This window comes from Panicum virgatum, chromosome 5N (genome assembly GCF_016808335.1).
Source record: "Panicum virgatum strain AP13 chromosome 5N, P.virgatum_v5, whole genome shotgun sequence".
Lineage (NCBI taxonomy): Eukaryota > Viridiplantae > Streptophyta > Magnoliopsida > Poales > Poaceae > Panicum > Panicum virgatum.
Window position 1 is genome coordinate 69,562,139 of NC_053149.1, and position 17,382 is coordinate 69,579,520.

Consider the following 17,382-nt stretch of genomic DNA (forward strand, 5'->3'; position numbering starts at 1 on the left):
GTAAATTTATAGTCTTGTATTTAACATTGATTTTGTAAAGATTCATAAAAACTAAACCTCAAATTTATCATATATATTCTCAAATAATAGATATAAAAATTCGAATGCGGATCGGATACGGATTCGGATCTTTTTTCACCTTTTTAATTGTAGGGAGCAAATAATACATAAAAAAATTTATACAAAATTTTATTCTTATGTGTAATAATACGCTTGATAATATAAAAAAAGATTAGCATATAATTTTAAGCATATTTATTTTAAAATATCAAATTTGTTCTAAGAATTCGGATGTCTAGATCCATCCTTTAGTGATGGATCCATGGCTTTGCTTACGTTGCTTCCTTCTCCTTTTTACGTCACTGGCTGGGTGGGGTTTCATTCCATGATCAATCATCGGGCTTTTGTTCTAGCAAAGGGCATCGAACATGGTTGGGGTTGGGGCCCCAGAAACAAATGTGTCTTTTTTATTTTTTGAGGACAAGCGAAACAAATGTGTTTCAGCAGTACAAAATAACCAAACATTGTAAAAGAAGTTGTGTCTCTTCTTATCAATTAACGCCGGAACCTGTCCGGATCTTTCGAAAAAAAAGAAGTTGTGAATAGTGGATCTTTTTTTTTATAACCTTCAAACATGTGCGCTGCATGTTCTTTAACAGAGCTACAAATGGTCTGTTTGAACTGAACATAGGATTATAAACAGATATTGTGATGATCATAGTGGTAGAAAACTAGTAGACACGAGGAAAAAATCTCCATGCATAAGCTGGAAGGAAAAAATAAAAATCAAAGCCACGAGAAAAATAAAAAAGTAGATGTTGAGAGTGGGATTTGAACCCACGCCCTTTCGGACCAGAACCTTAATCTGGCGCCTTAGACCAACTCGGCCATCTCAACCTGATGCCTTCTATTATTCTGTTACGTTAATAATATAATTCCACGGTCATTATATGACACGTCTTGCAGGCCATCCACGGTACGGCAATGGTGGGGCCACCATGCTATGCTAGTGAGATGAAATCCCTGGTGGCTGGTTGATGGAGATGAGGGAAGCGAAACCTCCATCATTTTCCAGATCAAGAAGCAAGATAACCCATCGATTGTGTTGATGCCGCAACCACTAACACCAAAACTGCAAAATGGTGTAATACCTTTCATGACCCGTGCAGGATATATTATATATAGAAATCTCCTACAACTCGATCCCGTGTGAAAAGGAGAGTAATATGATTTACTTGAATGGTAGCGCACGGAATGTGGAATATATTACGTGAGTACTCCTCTTTCAAGTCATCATTTTCACCCTCGGATGATCTAAGGGAGGGACTCTACAGAATGTTATACAGGTACCCCTCCTTTAGACCATCACTTCGCCCTCTAATGATTTTAAGGGTAGGGATAGTTAAGGGAGGGGCCGTGTAGAATGTTACACGGTACCTCTCCCTTAGATTATCACCCTCTGATGGTCTAAGGGAGAGGTACACATAACATATCGCACAGCTCATGCGGCTACAATATTAATTATAATGTGTTTCTTCTATATGGAGTTGAGTCGTAGAAGATTTGTATTGTGTTTTGCATGGTTTTTGAAAGGCATTCTGCCGTTATGCATGACAACCAGAGCAGCTCGATCTTGAGCATCTTCTCCTTTTTTTTTCGCTACGAGCAATCGCCACTAGTGATCTAGTGCCTTCGCCAATGCCACCCCTGCCGCTCCCGCCAAATGCAGGAGCAGTATCCATCCAACTGACCGTCCTTGCATAGGAAAAGGAAGGCATGCTTGTCAGATCAATCAGGCGCTAGATTGACTGTGACAGCTCCAGCTTACACCGAGAGTCAGTATGCACGCTTTTATTAATGGTTACATCAGTGAAACAAGTTGGAGGTCAGCTACACCTCCAATGGAGGATGCAACTCGCAAGGTCCAGGCAGGCAAGTTGAGGCAGAGGTGGCCTAGAAACCCGAGCACCACATGTGCAGGCAGTGGCTGGCTGATGCCGAATTAAACTAATATTGTTGACGCCTGCCTACTAGTTTCTACCCCCACAAACCGATGGCGCCCACAGGCCACAGGATGATGACGATGAGGATGACCCTCTGAAGACCAGCTATGCAGCAGCAGCATGTTTTCCTGCCCGGCATGGCCTTGCTCTGGATTTTTCAGGTTCATATGATTGGAAGCACGATGGATATCCATGGCTCTGTGCTTCTTTATCTGCAAGGGATAAGCTTGATTGACCGCCGTTGATTTGAGAGGGGCATCTTCAGCGAGCATACAGCCAATCTGCTTCCCACCTAGAAGGTCCAGGCATTCAGTCTGAAAGATGGTACAGTAATTCTGGACTTGCAGATTCATCCTGGCCGGAGCACAAGTGCAATGGTAAAACCAACCAGACATGTACTACAGAAGAAGGGAAACTCGCTAGGGAAGTAGCCGAAACCCAACGCAACCCTTGGGGTGATGAGCACTTCGATACAGGTCATTCTTGTAGGCTTGTAGCACAAGTAGGAAGCAGCCAGCTGGTCATGCTTCCCCATTGCCATTCTGGTGGTCCTGATGAACATTCCGGTTTTATCACACTTCATTCATGACCAAGAAACATTTAGTAGATCACCTTAATTAACAAATTAGAGGTCATGGGCTTTCCATTAATGGGACATAGTGGTACCCATCAATGATCTTGACTATCTGCTTGCCATATGATTGCTCTTAAGCATGCCAGTCTTCATGAGGCGCCTATATTGATTACACAGGAATGGTACCAAATTAGAAACCGTCAAAGAAACCATTTTGATAAGCAAAGCAGTTACAGCACTACAGTCAAAGAGCACTCTCCACAATCTTGCTTGGTAACTTCTATCTGTAGCTATTATAGCTCATAAACCTTAATAGTTCCACATACCAGTAAGTGAACAGCAATCAAAGCAGTTTTGCAAGTATAGGTTGAAAGATCTTTTGTCCTAAAGTTTCCTACTTGCACCTGGAAGCAAGAATATGAATAAGGTAGTCACCTTAGAAGCTTATCTCACGTCTCTCGGCAAAGAACTTCCCATTTGTACCTTGTTCACAGGGTAATAAGGCCAGCCATACTCCTGTATCAGCACCTTCTTCAGCAGAAATATTCCCTTCCCAGCCAGTCATGGCAGTTTTTACCCAGCCTGGGCAGAAACAGTTCATGTAGATCTTTTGGCCGTCAGGCCGATCCGAGAGCCTCCTTGACATGAGTCGTGTATAAGCATTAACAGCAAGCTTCAAGACTGAATAGTCAGTGTACATCTGAGGCCACTGATCGGAGGACCAAGTACCTTGCCTTACTTGCTCCAGAAATTTCTTGATCATCTCATCAATTAACTGTTCTGATAAACAATCATCATTCAATAGCTGATCTCTTAGGCTGGCATCACCAATTCTCTGAAATAAAAATAAGATCGATAAATAGTAAAGTAATGGTCAATCCAAGGGCGCCTCATGTTAAAGGTCACACAAGATCACATTGGCAATATATAGGAATCTGTCAAGCATACTTACATTTCGTCTGCCATTGACTCTACCAAGCCTTGAGCTGACATTCACTATCCGAGCACCATAAGGAGAGGGTTTCATTAGTGGTATCATGGCATCAATCATCCTTTTCGTTCCATAATAATTTGTCTCAATGACTTGTTCAGCGAACTCGACAGAATTGTCTGGTCCTTTGTTGAAGTTTACACCTGCATTGTTAACCTGTAGAAGGGTTAGGAAGACGCATAATGTACGCAAGCATCTGTCAGTAAGCAACACTGTCAAGGCATATTAAGGTTTAAGGAATTGGCTTCCTACCCGCTTGGCTATGTGCATAACAATACAGAGAATCTTATTTCATCTTTCTCTTTCCTTTGAAAAAAAAATATTTCATCTCATTTCACGTTTAAGGAGTTGAAAACGCAATTCAAATATGTCGCATGGCCGATGTCTTTACTGTTTGTTTCTGACTTGGCCGTGGCTCCACTGCCAGGGGCGGGCCCCATTGAATTCAATGGTATTCAATTGAATACCCATTATTGTTTGAACAAAAACATTGTATATATAGTATATTTCATGTATATAATTCAAAAAAAATGAAAATCATACAACAGATCAAGTCTAAATATCTCTTTTAGCCCAAAAACCCCTCAGCAGTCCACCCCCACCGTCGGCCCACGTACCCTCACACCTCACACGGCCCAAATCTCATGTCAGACTCGTTTGCCCTAGCCCAATCCCCCTCCCACTCGCCCAGCCTCCTGACGCCACGCCAGGCTGCTCCTACCCGAGCCCGACGACGCCCCTCCCAGCCAATTTCCCCAGCTCCGCGCCTCCGCCTGGCGCCTGCCCTAGCGCGCCACCGGCCGCCCACGCTCGTCACCCCCGGTGCCCGAGGCCGGCGCGCACAGGCTGGCGCAGCGCTAGCTCTCGCGGCTCCGCCCCTGTTCCGCTGTTCCGGCCGCCTGCAGCGTGCCCACGCCGCTGCGAGCCCGCCCCTGCTCTCTGCCGTCCAGCCGCCTGCCGTGCGCCCACCCCACGCCGCGGCGCATGCCACAGGGGCGCCGCCGCACTGCATAGGGCCGCCCAGGGGCAGGCCGGCAGTGGCGCACGCGCACTTAGCCATTGACCAAAAAGACAGCCAGCTAATCTGCCCGTGAACCATGGTGAGCAAAGGATTAATAAATGTATTCATATTTTCTGAAAATATGTCGTTGTAATTTGTGATTACTAATGGATTTGTGAAAAATTAGCAACCATGATGGAACCTAAGGCTATCTTGTAATTTGTAAGCATCCTTATCAATATCCTCCATTTATTTCAGACATTCCTAATTTGATATGTTGACCATTTAGTATGTCTATTATTTATATGTTAAACAATTTCAAATTATGAACAGTTTGTATTATCGGTACTCAATTACTCAATTATGTGCTTGTGTACAGTGTACTTTAGGCTATAATTTTTTTCACTACTTGAAATTTTGAATACCCAACCCCAAATTCTGGGCCCGCCCCTGTCCACTGCCCCAGTCCTTTCCTCCCATTCTATCAATCAATTAGACTGCAGCATCCAGGAACAAGTGCTAGAACGAGTATTGATGCCTACCATTGCTGGTTAATTGAGTTTGTTTGTAAAGGGGATGAGAATGCGCTTACAAGGACATGGATGCCGCCGTGGGTTTCCAGAGCCCAGGTTGCGAAGGCCTCCACCGACGCGGCGTCCGCTACGTCGAGCTGCCGCCACTCCACGCTCACGCACGCCTCGTCGGGAGCCTCCCCACGAATCCTCTCGGCCGCGTCCTGGCCCTTGGCGGCGTCGCGGGAGGTGAGCACGACGTGGAGGCCGTGGAGGGCGAGCTGGCGGGCGGCCTCGAACCCTATCCCACGGTTGGCGCCCGTGACCACCGCCACGGCCCGCGGCTCCAGTCGATCCCACCACCTCTGGTGGGGCTCGTAGGGGAGGGCGCGGAGGAGGGTGACCTCGCGGCGGCGCTGCTCGCGCCGCTCCCGCGCCGCCTCCTTCCCTGTATGGGCCGCGTCTGCGTGGCGTGAGATGGAAGTACGTGGGCCTTTTTTTGGTGGGCCGTAACAACTTACAGCCGCTATGTATGGGCCTTAGTGCGTTTCGCCCCAACTTCAGACTGATTCAGGATTGCATGCATGATCATGATCTTACAAGACGAGACAAATCATTCATAGGCTGAAAAGCTAAAACACAAACTATTTTAAAACTGTCTAAATTCTCCAGGATGCCGTATGTCATACTTTGCTCTCCACTCTAAAATAGGAGCTTGTTTACAGAGCCATTTTTAACTAAACGAATTGCTTTAGAAATTAGAACATTAACGAAAAGCAGTATCCCTATGATTCCACCGCACGCTCCTCCACCTTGACAGGCCTTGGGGTGATGCTGGCCCGAGATCTTTGGAACTTGCCATCATCCTGCAGCTTGGTTGAAGAACCATGCTCAATGGCACGGAGCTTCGTCACCTGAACCTCCACCTGCTGAGTGGTGGCAAGGATCTTCCCACTCTCGGAGAGGGAGACGACGCCCTCGACGTCGATGGCGGTCTCCCGGGTCAGGGTGGCGGCGAAGCGCGCGATCCGCGTGGTCACCCCCTCGTGGGAGCCGGCTACAACCACGCATCGCACGCACGGTGCAGGAGGTTAAGGAGTTGAACATGTACACGTATAGAGTGCACGTCCGGATCTCGAGGTACAAACGGAGCTAAAGGATAACTATTATGTTGTGATCCAAATTCATTGTACAAGAAAAAGCCGACTTCCGACGGAGCGTAGCGGAGGCCCGTCGCCGGGAGGGGGGCGGGGCGGAGCCCCATGTACCCTTTAGTGTTTGCTCCTCGCTGTGTTATTCCTCTTATAAGCCGCCGCTTGGTGCTATAAACACTCACCCCGATATAGTGAAGATTTGCTGGTCGGCGCCCGTGGTTTTTTCCCCTTCGCATTAGAGGAGTTTTCCACGTTAAATTCTTATGTCTCCTGTGATTTGATCTTTCTGTTCTTTGTCATTTGTTCGCCGTCGCTTCTAACAATAACCTCATTCGAGGAAGGAGCGGCACCGCCAGAGCCGGGCTTCGTCTTTGCACCGCAGGATGATGAGACGAGTCATCACTCATCAATCTGAAGCAGAAGTTTTCAGTACATCAAAAACAGAAAGGAACAAGGAAACCTCGAAGAAATTTGACCAGGTGGCAAGGAATAAGGAAACCTTACCCAGGAATGACAGCTCATGTGCGTACGCCACTCGATCGATAAGAGTAATGCATCTCAGTGCAGCAGAATGACATTGACATTGTCTATGACGCTTAACATCCTATATTCAGGCCAACAACAAACACTGCTGTCAACCATACAATCTACTATGACATAACAGTGGAGCAAAAGGGACACTGCATTTATATACATACAAAATCCGTATTCGTTCAAGGAATAATCTGCACTACACTTGAAAAAATTACAATCAGGCTTCACTTCGCACAGCTTTATGCATTCAGAAGTTCAACCAATCAAGGCAGGCAGACGCACATGTACAAACAACTAGTAAGCTTCTGTGAACCTCCATGTATCATCTATTAGAGCTATGTATGATGGGAATTTTTACAGGCATTTGTTTCAGCTATGGCTTTAGGCGCTGGGGGTCTCGTGGGAATAATGATGCTAATCTGATATTCGAGAGACCACAATAAAGCATGACTATCCTTTCGAGGCCAGCACCAAAGCCTCCACGTGGGGGACAACCATACCTACAACAAAGGCAGAAGCACAAAAGGCAGCAATTAGCAATCTTTATTTTTCTAAAAGAAAATTAGCAATCTTTATTAGGTGATCAGGCTTGCAAACGTAAGAACGGAGAATGTTTGTAGAACGAGAAACATACTGAAATGAGTCAGTAAAATATGCCAAAGTATCATTTGCGATTCCACACATGGAAATCCTTTGAAGGAGTAGATCACGGCAGTGTATCCTTTGCGAACCCGAAACGACCTCCTCACCTAAGATCACATCAATGCATATTCAGACTTTTTTCACTTTTTCAAGGGTAATAGCATGGACACGCTTCAACAATCAAAATGTGTTATTCTTCAGAGCAATTAGCATTGTAATATGCAAATTCGATTTATTTATATTTGAAAGTATTTTCACATGATCTGATGATATGATCATTTTCTTAAGAACAGTGTATGCCTTAACATTTTCAAATGGATGAAGTCACAAGTAAAAAAGGGTCAAATGCAACATGTGTATAGTTGAACACTTGAGATCAACTCGAAAAAACATATAACTGACCTCTAATGAACGCATCAAATGAGTTGCTATATTCTGGATTCTCCACACAAGGCATGGTGTAGAATGGCCGCACTGCCAATGGGAACTCGTATAATATGAAGAAATCTGTGTTATACCTGCAAAACAGAGGGTAACGAAGTTAAATTTAAATAATAGTTTTGATAAAATCACTAGAAAACATACCTGTCATGAACTAGTTGACCAAGCTTCTTCTCAGCTCGGGTTGTTAGATCATCGCCATGCTCAATTTTAAACCCTGATTCCTGCAGTTAAGTTACATTTGAGAAAATGGGTATAATGTCACTGGACAGTAGTAACATGAAAGGGAAGCAAAAGTAAAAAAAAATTGTAACAATAATAAAGGTGGGAGCAGGGTAAAAGATTTAGGCATTCAGCACCTTTAACATGTTGATGCCTTCAGCATACCTCAATTTTTTTTAGCATCAGCATACCTCAATTTAAGAGTCTCCTTGTGGTACTGCATTAGTAAGATAGTATTCAGCCTTAAGAGATGCAATATAAAGGTGAAATTTAATTTCTACCACTTAAGTTGCAGTTCTCCAAATACCACTCAGAGCATAGACCACACACACACACACACACACACACACAGAGAGAGAGAGAGAGAGAGAGAGAGAGAGAGAGAGAGAGAGAGAGAGAGAGAGATGAGAGAGAGAGACGATGAGAGAGAGGAGAGAGAGATGAGAGAGAGGAGAGAGAGAGAGAGAGAGAGAGAGAGAGAGAGAGAGAGAGAGAGAGAGAGAGAGAGTATTCAGTCTTAAGAGTTAGGTGAAATTTCTACTGCTTAAGTTGCAGTTCTCCAAATACCACTCAGAGCACAGACCACGCTATACCAGCTCGCATAAGGAGCCACCTGACTACACTAGAGCCATCTCGTCCACAACACTGGCGTGTTTAGAATGACAACTTATTCACAGCCATAACAATGCATCCATATAATTATAAGTTATAACACTGCCGGCCACATGTCGGACATAAATACATGATCAGAAAGTAATTTGTTCAAGGCAACACATTTCATAACAACTTAAGGGTTAAAATGTCTACATAAGGCATCATAATTCATAATTTTGCAGTTGAGATAATTTCAAACGTTAGAAGGTGTGATGAATCAAGCAATAAATCTGCCTTTAAATTGTCAAGGGAACACTGACTTAACTTTTCGAAAGATTAACACTAACTTAATTCACCGAGGGCAGAATGGCCTTTCAGATGGTATAAAATAGGGAAAACATTAACATAGGCGAAAGTTTGAACCTTTGGGATGGTATTCAGATAATCACCGCTCCTGAAATTTCCCTAATATAAAATTAGTACCCGTACCTTTAAAGGTTCACATGGGAATTGTTTCCTGATGATAAAAAGTTCTGCACCACACTTCTCAGCCAAATCATCAAACAGTGTGCCCAATATATCACAAACCTACAAACACGAAAAACCTATTAATTTTTGCACTGCTGCTATTGCAAATAAACACAGATTTTTCTTGATTACCTCAAAATAGTGCTCCTTAATCTCCATTTCGACATGAAGTCCTATGTATTCACACAGATGTTTGTGGGTATTAGGGGCCTGCTTGGATTGATACCAAAATTTTGGCATGCCAAAGTTTTGGCAAGCCAAAATTTTGGCCACTATTTGGTTGGGTGTCAAAATTTGCCCACCTCTCACATTTTCCCTACCAAAATGTGGACAAGTTTTTTGCCCCACATTTGGCTAGCCAAAACTTTGGCATGGCACCAATCCAAGCAGGCCCTAGACTTCTCTGCTCGAAAAATGGTGCCTACTTCAAAGACCTTTTTCATCCTCGAATTGATAGCCAATTGTTTATACAACTATGGCGACTGAGCTAAAGATGCAATGTCACCATTAACATAGTTTAGTTTGAAGACAGCTGATCCACCCTCACTAATTCCAGGAGTGATCTTAGGGGTGTGGATATCCATAAAGCCTCTGGATAGCAAATATTCACTGAACTTCTGCATGAAATTCATGACTAGCAGCTGTAAATAACTGAATGAATTGGTAGTAAAGGTTTTGGAGAACAATTACAAAAATACTCACAGAATCCACAAAACTCTGGATTTTGAAAATAGCTTTGTTGAATTATGACAATGCATACTTGTGGAACATTCTAGAATATTTTGGAAAGCATAAAAGAGAAGATATTTGCCATGTAAGAATCTGGAATTGTTTCTTCATGGCAATGTAAAGAAGAGTCTAGAACCTGATATTTATGTATGGTAAGAAATATCTAGATATTAGGATATGTATAAGAATGTTCTAGAGTTGTATATTTTGACTAGAATAGTGTGGAATGTTTGTACTAGTATAAATAGGGGTGCCACCCCTCCCCCAAGTGCTATGACTTGGAGTGCCATTTGAGTCCTAGATAGCATGGCAAGGTTGCCATGGTGTGAGTGTGTAGGTGTGTCATGGTGAGTCATAGGATATGCACATAAAGAGTGTAAGTGTTATCTTGTATTGTATCATGTTGAGTTATGAATAAAGGTTTGAGTTACCTTGTAAGTGTTAGTCTCCCAGTTTCTAAGTACTTAGTGTATAAGTTGTGATCTATCGTAGGTGTCACCCGGGATCACAAAGGGTATGGGCTTCATCGTAGGAAAGCTCTGCCTCCCGGAAGCCAGCTTCATCTGTTTGTAGGCTCTGCCACCCGGAAGCGAGAAGGCGGCTCTGCCGTCGAACGGACCTTATACACTAAGTAGCTAGAAATTGAAAAGACTAACCGACTCTAGTGTGAGTTGATGTATATTAGGTGTACATTCTCTGCATAGTGGGTATTAGGGCCACTTTGTTTCCCAACAAGCTTGGTTCCACTTCGTTTCCCAACAAGCTTGGTTCACTGATGTTCTAAGATCAATGGTTCGGTTGTCGAGTCGGGTATCTAAAGTCACACACGGCAGCCTCTCGCCTCTCTGAAAATCATATCAAGAGATCAATAGGATAAAAGAACCTGAATAAAATTTTATTGGTTGCACCAACTAAAAGTAAGAGACACACAATGTTCGCATGATACAAGACATACACTTTCAGCATCCATAACTTACTCAGCACTCCGGGCAGCATTCTCGAAATTAAATGGGAGGTTAATGATTGATCTATTGATGCAGTATATTCTCTCCACTGACACCTCGACCTGGCAAGTCATGCAATGACACAGTGAACAAACAATTTAAATCAAACAATAGATACAAAAGATAAATTTTATGGGCATGTTCTTGGAAAGCAACTTTAACTCCTTTCCCTTGGGTCTTTTCACAGTGTTTATCAGAAAAATCTCTTAGACAAACATACAAATTCTAGAACAGCTAAATTTCAACCACATGTTTACTGCAGTAAGAAAATAAAGTCACTAAGATTCGGATTGCTACCATGACCCACATGTCAATTAATTTTATTTTTGGTCTTTCAATTGCATATGTGGAAAAGATAGCTTTTGCCCATGAGGGGAAGAGGATATGAAGCAAAGAGGATCGATATACTATATCTGCTGCATTGTGTAGTTAACAGGCTTGATTGGCAGAGAAACAAGTCCTTCTACTTCAACGAAGCTCTCTCTTGGAAGATCATGCACAAAACTCAGCATTTGGTCCTTGGCTAAGGCATTGTCTCCTCGGACCAGAACACACTGCACCGTAGACAGACGATCTCGCAAGATCAAGAATACAATCTTCTTTCCGACTAACATAATTGTTTTGGACCCATCCACGGAGTAGCACAGCACGCCCAGCCGCATCCGTGACAACTTCAATAACATCCGCCCATATTCGGGGTCGGGGGCTTGCGAGCGTTGCCTGAAAGAACCGCACGGGTAGGTCGCCATACCTCCTTGCGATGACGGCCACGAGGTCTCCGCCAGCGCCCTCCTCCTGCGGCTGCGACTTCTGGTTGCGCTACGCCGCTTTTGCCATCTTCCGCTCCTCCTTGGATGGTTTCTTGGGCTTGACTGGTCGGGAGGTAGCATCTTTCATACCTTGCAATTGCAAGGACTGCTTCTTGGGGCTGACGGCGTCTCCATTGGAGACCTCGACGCCAGCCTCCGCCTTCGACTCGTCCTCCGCCTTGGAGTCATCCTCCGGCGGCTGTCGGGGTCACGTGCCCTTCTCCTTTCTTTCTTTTTGGGCTCATGGCGGCTGCGGCGGCGTGTCGGCGACCGATGTTCGTTCAGGGTCTATGATGCGTGCTGACGTGTCCAGGCGTTGGCTCATGCGGTGCAACCATGCTTTGGAGTCGCTCGTGGAGGAGGGTGGATCATCTTTGGTTGGGGTGCTCATCGCCGGCGGCCAGGAGTTCAGAGGCTTGCCTCTCCGATGGCGGTGTTGTGCTGTAATTTTCTGTTCTTCTAGGGTGTTTTGTGTAAAACTCTAGGGATGTACTGTGCTTTCGTATTAATACAACCCCTTTCGCAAAAAAATCCCCTCTCTATCTTCCACTCTTTCACTCCATCCGAGCCGAAAATAATTATAGGTACAATAAAAAGTTAAAATTTATTTCGGGCTGAAAATAATTACACTAAAAAATTTATAACAGGTTTTATTGTAAATAGTTACTAGTACAGAATAAGAGATCACCTAATCTCTTATCTTATTGTATCTATACCATGAGTTTCTCGTTATACCTATTCTCATTTCTGATCCAAAATAAATCTACTCCTCCAGGTTGGTAAAGGAAGTTGTTTCGGACATCAACACGGTTTCTAAAAATAACTTTGACCATTATCTTTTTGCTATAAAAAATTATAAAATATAGTAATATATACTTCTATGAAACTACAGTTTCATATTTTCAAACTCAACCTAAAAAAAATTATTTATAGTCAAAGTTTAAATTGTTTGACTTAAGACAAACTCAAAACAACTTTACCAACATGGAGGGAGTATATCTATATTTATACTAGACCTGATCATTTAGCGGACAGTTTGTTTCGGACTCGGGAAGTTCCATCATCCATCGGAAATGGCCATCAGGCAAAGCCCAATAGTAGGGACGGAAGTTTATGGGCCTCTTTTTCGCGGGGCGGAACGCGGAACGCCACTCAAACTAAAAGGAAATCTGTAAATTTCAAGTGTTGTCATAATTTCTTATCCATCTTTGTTCATACTATTTTTTTAAAAAAAATCGACCTATACTGTGGGGGGGGGGACCGCCTCATGGTATTTTCACAAAAAATCTTTCTCACAAAGGCTGAGAAAACCTCGGAATCCTCACCCCATCACACAGGCCGAGAAAACCTCCGAATCTCCACCACATCCGTACATAGTGCCCGTATCTCGTGAGAATGGGCGATCCACACACATTGGGGACCAGCAACCAGAGGCGCGGTGAGCCCAACTGTGCTTGGGACATGTGGTAGGGGAGGATTTTTTTTTTGGTGCAAATTCCAGGGTTCGAGCCCTAGTCGGTTATTGGCAGGACCGACACCTGCTCAACCGCTGGGCTATCGCCCAGTTTGCTGTTCATAACATTTTTCATATATGTGAAAACTTCATATTAGGTATACGTGGTCAAAATGCGATCACCATTTCACTGCAGGCATGCCATGCAGTAATGAAGTTCGTTTATGCAGAAAAGGAAAAAAAAACAAACGAACGAAGAGCTTAGAACGATTACCATCATCAGGTATATAATTATGTAGCCATTGCATTATTCATGATAAGCACGAGTTTGCAAGCCATTGGTAGGTAGTATCTAGTATGGAATGCATCTTCAAGTACAACCATATGTGTGGGAGGGGCATAATTAATTAATCTTAGTGGTATATATACCACCAGTTTTGCATGCATGGGGTGGCATGTATCGTTTAATTAGTGGTGCGGGATTATAGTATATATTTGTGTGTGATCATATCGTTTAGCTAGCTAGCTAGAGGTTGGTTGAGCAGCTGGCGCCGCAGACCATTGCGTCGTTGGTGCACTTGAGGAGGCAGACGGGCAGCTGCACTGGGTCCAGCCCCAGCGCCGGCTTGTAGCAGTCGAGCATGCACCCCGTCACCCCGGTCCCGCAGACGGTGACGCACTCCGTCAGCCCCGCCAGGGGGGACCGGTTGCCGCCGTGGTGGTGGTCGCGCCAGCGGGGGCCGTGGCCGTGCTGCAGGCCGCCGGTGTTCTTCGCCACCGCCGCGGCGGGGCCGTCGCCAAGCCTGGCCGCGTCGGATGCCGACGGGGCCACGGCGGCGGCCGCGACCAGCAGCGCCAGCAGGAGCGTCGCCGCGCCGGCCTTCTTCATGGTGCTCGCGCGCACGCGTTAATTCTTCGAAGTCCGATCGATCGCTGATGAGGAGTACTATGATGAAGGTGACGATCGATACAGAGCTGCTGTATGTTGGGTTGGTTGAGCTATATATACATGCATAGGTAGCTCGGCTCGGAGTTGGCGTGTCGCTTCGGAGAAGGTGCAAGCACGATCACGAGAGATACGTGACGAAGCATGCAGCGCCCGAGACGGAACGTGCTCACTTGCCTTGTGTGAGCAAAACAGAAACAGGCCCCTGCAGCATGCATGTTCACTGCGGCCGAACTGTACTTGCCGTTCTCGACAATAGCCATCCATCAGGTACGGTAGCTGTTGGCCAGGTTGGATAAGACGTGGGTCGAATAAGAATTGTGAATTGAACAGCGCATGTATCAGGTTGAGATGGCCGAGTTGGTCTAAAGCGCCAGATTAAGGTTCTGGTCTGAAAGGGCGTGGGTTCATATCCCACTCTCAACATGTATTTTTCAGATTTCAATTTTGTTTTTCCAATCAACTTCCGAAATAGCATGAAAAGATTTGTGCTGAATTTGTCCAGCTCTCTGGAAGAAGAAGAGTGTGGCCGAGAACTAGAGAATTAGAGATGATCTAGCAGACGTCGATGCAGCCAAGGTACTCGTTCTCGCGCCCTCTGCATGCCGCACGCCCAGCTACCTTCTCCTCCTCCATCTCGCCGCGACGCGACGCGGTCGTGGTCGCCCTCACGCTGGCCACACCTCGACGCCGCCGCGCACGACAGCATGCCCCTCTCGCACCTCCGCACGCACCGCTCCGACCAGGCGCCGCGGCGACCACCGCCACCAACACGGCAATTCTCCCGCCGCCAGCCATGCCGGCGACCATTAGTCCTCGAGAACCAACGTGCAGCTACTGACTGATTAGATGCGAGTTGTAAAGAAGGGAAGGGGCTGCGAACAAGTTAGGTCGCTGTTTGGAGGAACGGGAGCGGCGCGGCAGTACTATGCTATGCCTATGCGCATGTTGTGGTTGGTCAGTGGTCGGATTAGTTGAGGCGTTCAAGCATTAATCGGCAGTGTTTGTGCCTAGGTGACAGGCTGACAGTGTGGCATGAACAATGCACCACCACAACCACCAGATTCTCACCTGCTAATTTGTGCCGTCACTCACGCAAGCGGTCGACCGGCAGAGTATCTTTCTCGTTCAGTTATCTTGCCCACCAAGTTCTGCTTGTGAAAGTTTTGCACTAAACTATCCTCCTCCAGTCCCAATTCTCAACTTTAGCAGCAACATCTTCAATTCTCAATTTTAGCAGTAGCATCTTCAATTCATCATCGTTTGGTGAAATATTTGTGAAGTCCAAACCCTTCGTGCTGCGTAAAAAAGGCCAGGCAATTCGCCTTTCCATATGGGCCTCCAGCCCACACTGCACAAGGTACAAGCGGTGGTGGGCAGCCCATACATGCTCATAGATCCAACAGCAGCCTGCTTAACGTACAGGCCAAAATGTCTACTAAAAAATGTATGATGAACGCTGAGAAGCCAGCACCGACCAATGGTTGAGCTGTTCGGACGACGACCAGGATGACAATTCCACCTGCGGATTTTAGGGTGCGAGTGCGGATCTGATGTTCCACTCATGAATGGACCCGTACCCGCATATTTGTGGGTACGGGTACGGGTTTGAGATTCCACCTGCCGCGGATCCACACCCATCCTAAAACAAAAAAAACCAGTCTAGCCTGCTTAGATAAAGTTCAGCCCAACTATCGTAACTATAAAATGAGCACAGAAATTTATGAATTTATTGTTAGTTTGTTCTTATTACTTTGAACTTATGGATTTATTGTTAGTTTGTCCTTATTACTTATAGAAATATTTTGTTTGATTGTTTAAATTGATAAATTTATGAATTTTTATTATACCTGTCGCCAGGGCACCCGAAACCCACGGGTGTAGGTGCGGGTCCAGAAATGCACCCGCAAATCTACTTGCGGGCAGGTTTTTTTCCAACCCCACAAGTTTATCTTCGCTAAACCGGCGTCCGCGGATGCCATCCCTAACGACGACCAGTCAGGAGACTAGCTGAGGTTAGGTTAGGTTACTACCAAGGTTAGCTCAGGCTGAAGCAATGATAAACCAGCACACAGCTCACTCGCATGGCCCAGTCACATGGGCGTCTCGTGCGCGCGGGCGGCTTGCTTACGGAAACAGGAAAGTGAAAAGCGAAGTGGCATGGCAGCCTTCCATTCAATTCCCGGATGGGCCTCCGGCCCACACGCCTCGTACCGGAGCCGCGGTGGCACGCCTCCCAACCACCACCGCGAGGGCACCCACCCCCGATCCGACGGCCAGGGTCGTCTACGGCGGCAAGTCGGCAAGGCGTATTCATACGTAGCCGTAGACGACGACGAGGCCGGCCGCCGGCGAGAGAAGCGGGGTCAAGCACTCAACCTGACGGGCGGGGGGCAGTTTGGTCATTTGGTCGCGAGAGGGAAAAAAATCTGGCCTGTGCAAGTGTAGAGAGGGAGAGAGGGGACAGGACGTGGTCGGTGCGTGGTGCGTGTCAGGACGATGCTGGCCAAGATCTGCATCGCTGGCGTGAGATCCAAGGTGCCCGTCTCGGGACCAAAAAGTTGTTTGATTGTTAGAATGAATAGTACTTAATTGGTAGAATAAATAGTATTATTTGAGAAGAGATAAGTCAAGACAAGTTGTGTCAAGATCAGCCGAACAGCCCCAAAGCTAATACGAGTACCTTTTTTAATTGCCCCAGCAACCGGCAGATCTTTAGTAATTAAACACCTGTTTTTCAAATCCTGAAATGAACTATTTTTCCATTCGCTGATAAGTCCTTTCCCGTTTTCAGGATTTTAAAAGTATTTCCCCCACTGTTTGGTACAATTTGGTGTGTCAAGAATTTTAGGAGGATTATTCTACGCCTACTAAATAGAGAGAATTATACTTCTTAAAAGGAACAATCAAAATACGGGTTGCTCTGCTCGTGAGCAAGAAAAGCTATCTAGTAGAGTACACGAAATTTGTGGTCCGAGATGAGTTTTGTTGTTGTGGACAACATTTAAGTAGGAGGAGATAATCCTTATTCTTGTGGTTTATGTGTGTTTACAAATTGAGAATCTGATGCTTTTGCGACGAACTCATCAAGAGGAGGCTCAAATAGTCGAATTGATGGGCACGGTTGGTGTTGCGATTCTTGCTTGGTTCTAATCTCTGGATGAGGTTTCATAGCAATTAAGGAAGATTAAGTAAGAGCTATATAACATAACAGACGATAAAATACCATCGAAGGCTTGATCCTCA

The 17,382-nt window shown here is 45.4% G+C and overlaps 2 protein-coding genes, 2 non-coding genes and 1 pseudogene across 4 annotated transcripts; 1 reads left to right on the forward strand and 4 right to left on the reverse strand.

The window, feature by feature from the left end:
• Positions 1 to 816: 816 nt before the first annotated feature.
• On the reverse strand, positions 817 to 897 carry TRNAL-AAG. Its single transcript has one exon. It is a non-coding gene; the product is annotated as a tRNA-Leu (tRNA).
• A 1,846-nt stretch (positions 898 to 2,743) lies between these two features.
• LOC120675989 (carbonyl reductase [NADPH] 1-like) lies at positions 2,744 to 5,526 on the reverse strand. The gene is made up of 3 exons (XM_039957194.1): positions 5,161 to 5,526; positions 3,530 to 3,724; positions 2,744 to 3,412 (listed from the first exon to the last, which is right to left on the reverse strand). The coding sequence occupies exons 2-3, from the start codon at positions 3,626 to 3,628 to the stop codon at positions 3,014 to 3,016; spliced, it is 498 nt and encodes a 165-aa protein (XP_039813128.1). The 5' UTR covers positions 3,629 to 3,724; positions 5,161 to 5,526; the 3' UTR covers positions 2,744 to 3,013.
• A 1,615-nt stretch (positions 5,527 to 7,141) lies between these two features.
• LOC120675114 lies at positions 7,142 to 11,872 on the reverse strand (annotated as a pseudogene).
• Positions 11,873 to 13,447: 1,575 nt separating this feature from the next.
• On the reverse strand, positions 13,448 to 14,151 carry LOC120675647 (anther-specific protein RTS-like). The gene has a single exon (XM_039956851.1). The coding sequence runs from the start codon at positions 14,077 to 14,079 to the stop codon at positions 13,717 to 13,719; it is 363 nt and encodes a 120-aa protein (XP_039812785.1). The 5' UTR covers positions 14,080 to 14,151; the 3' UTR covers positions 13,448 to 13,716.
• A 330-nt stretch (positions 14,152 to 14,481) lies between these two features.
• Positions 14,482 to 14,562, forward strand: TRNAL-AAG. The gene has a single exon. It is a non-coding gene; the product is annotated as a tRNA-Leu (tRNA).
• Positions 14,563 to 17,382: the final 2,820 nt, after the last annotated feature.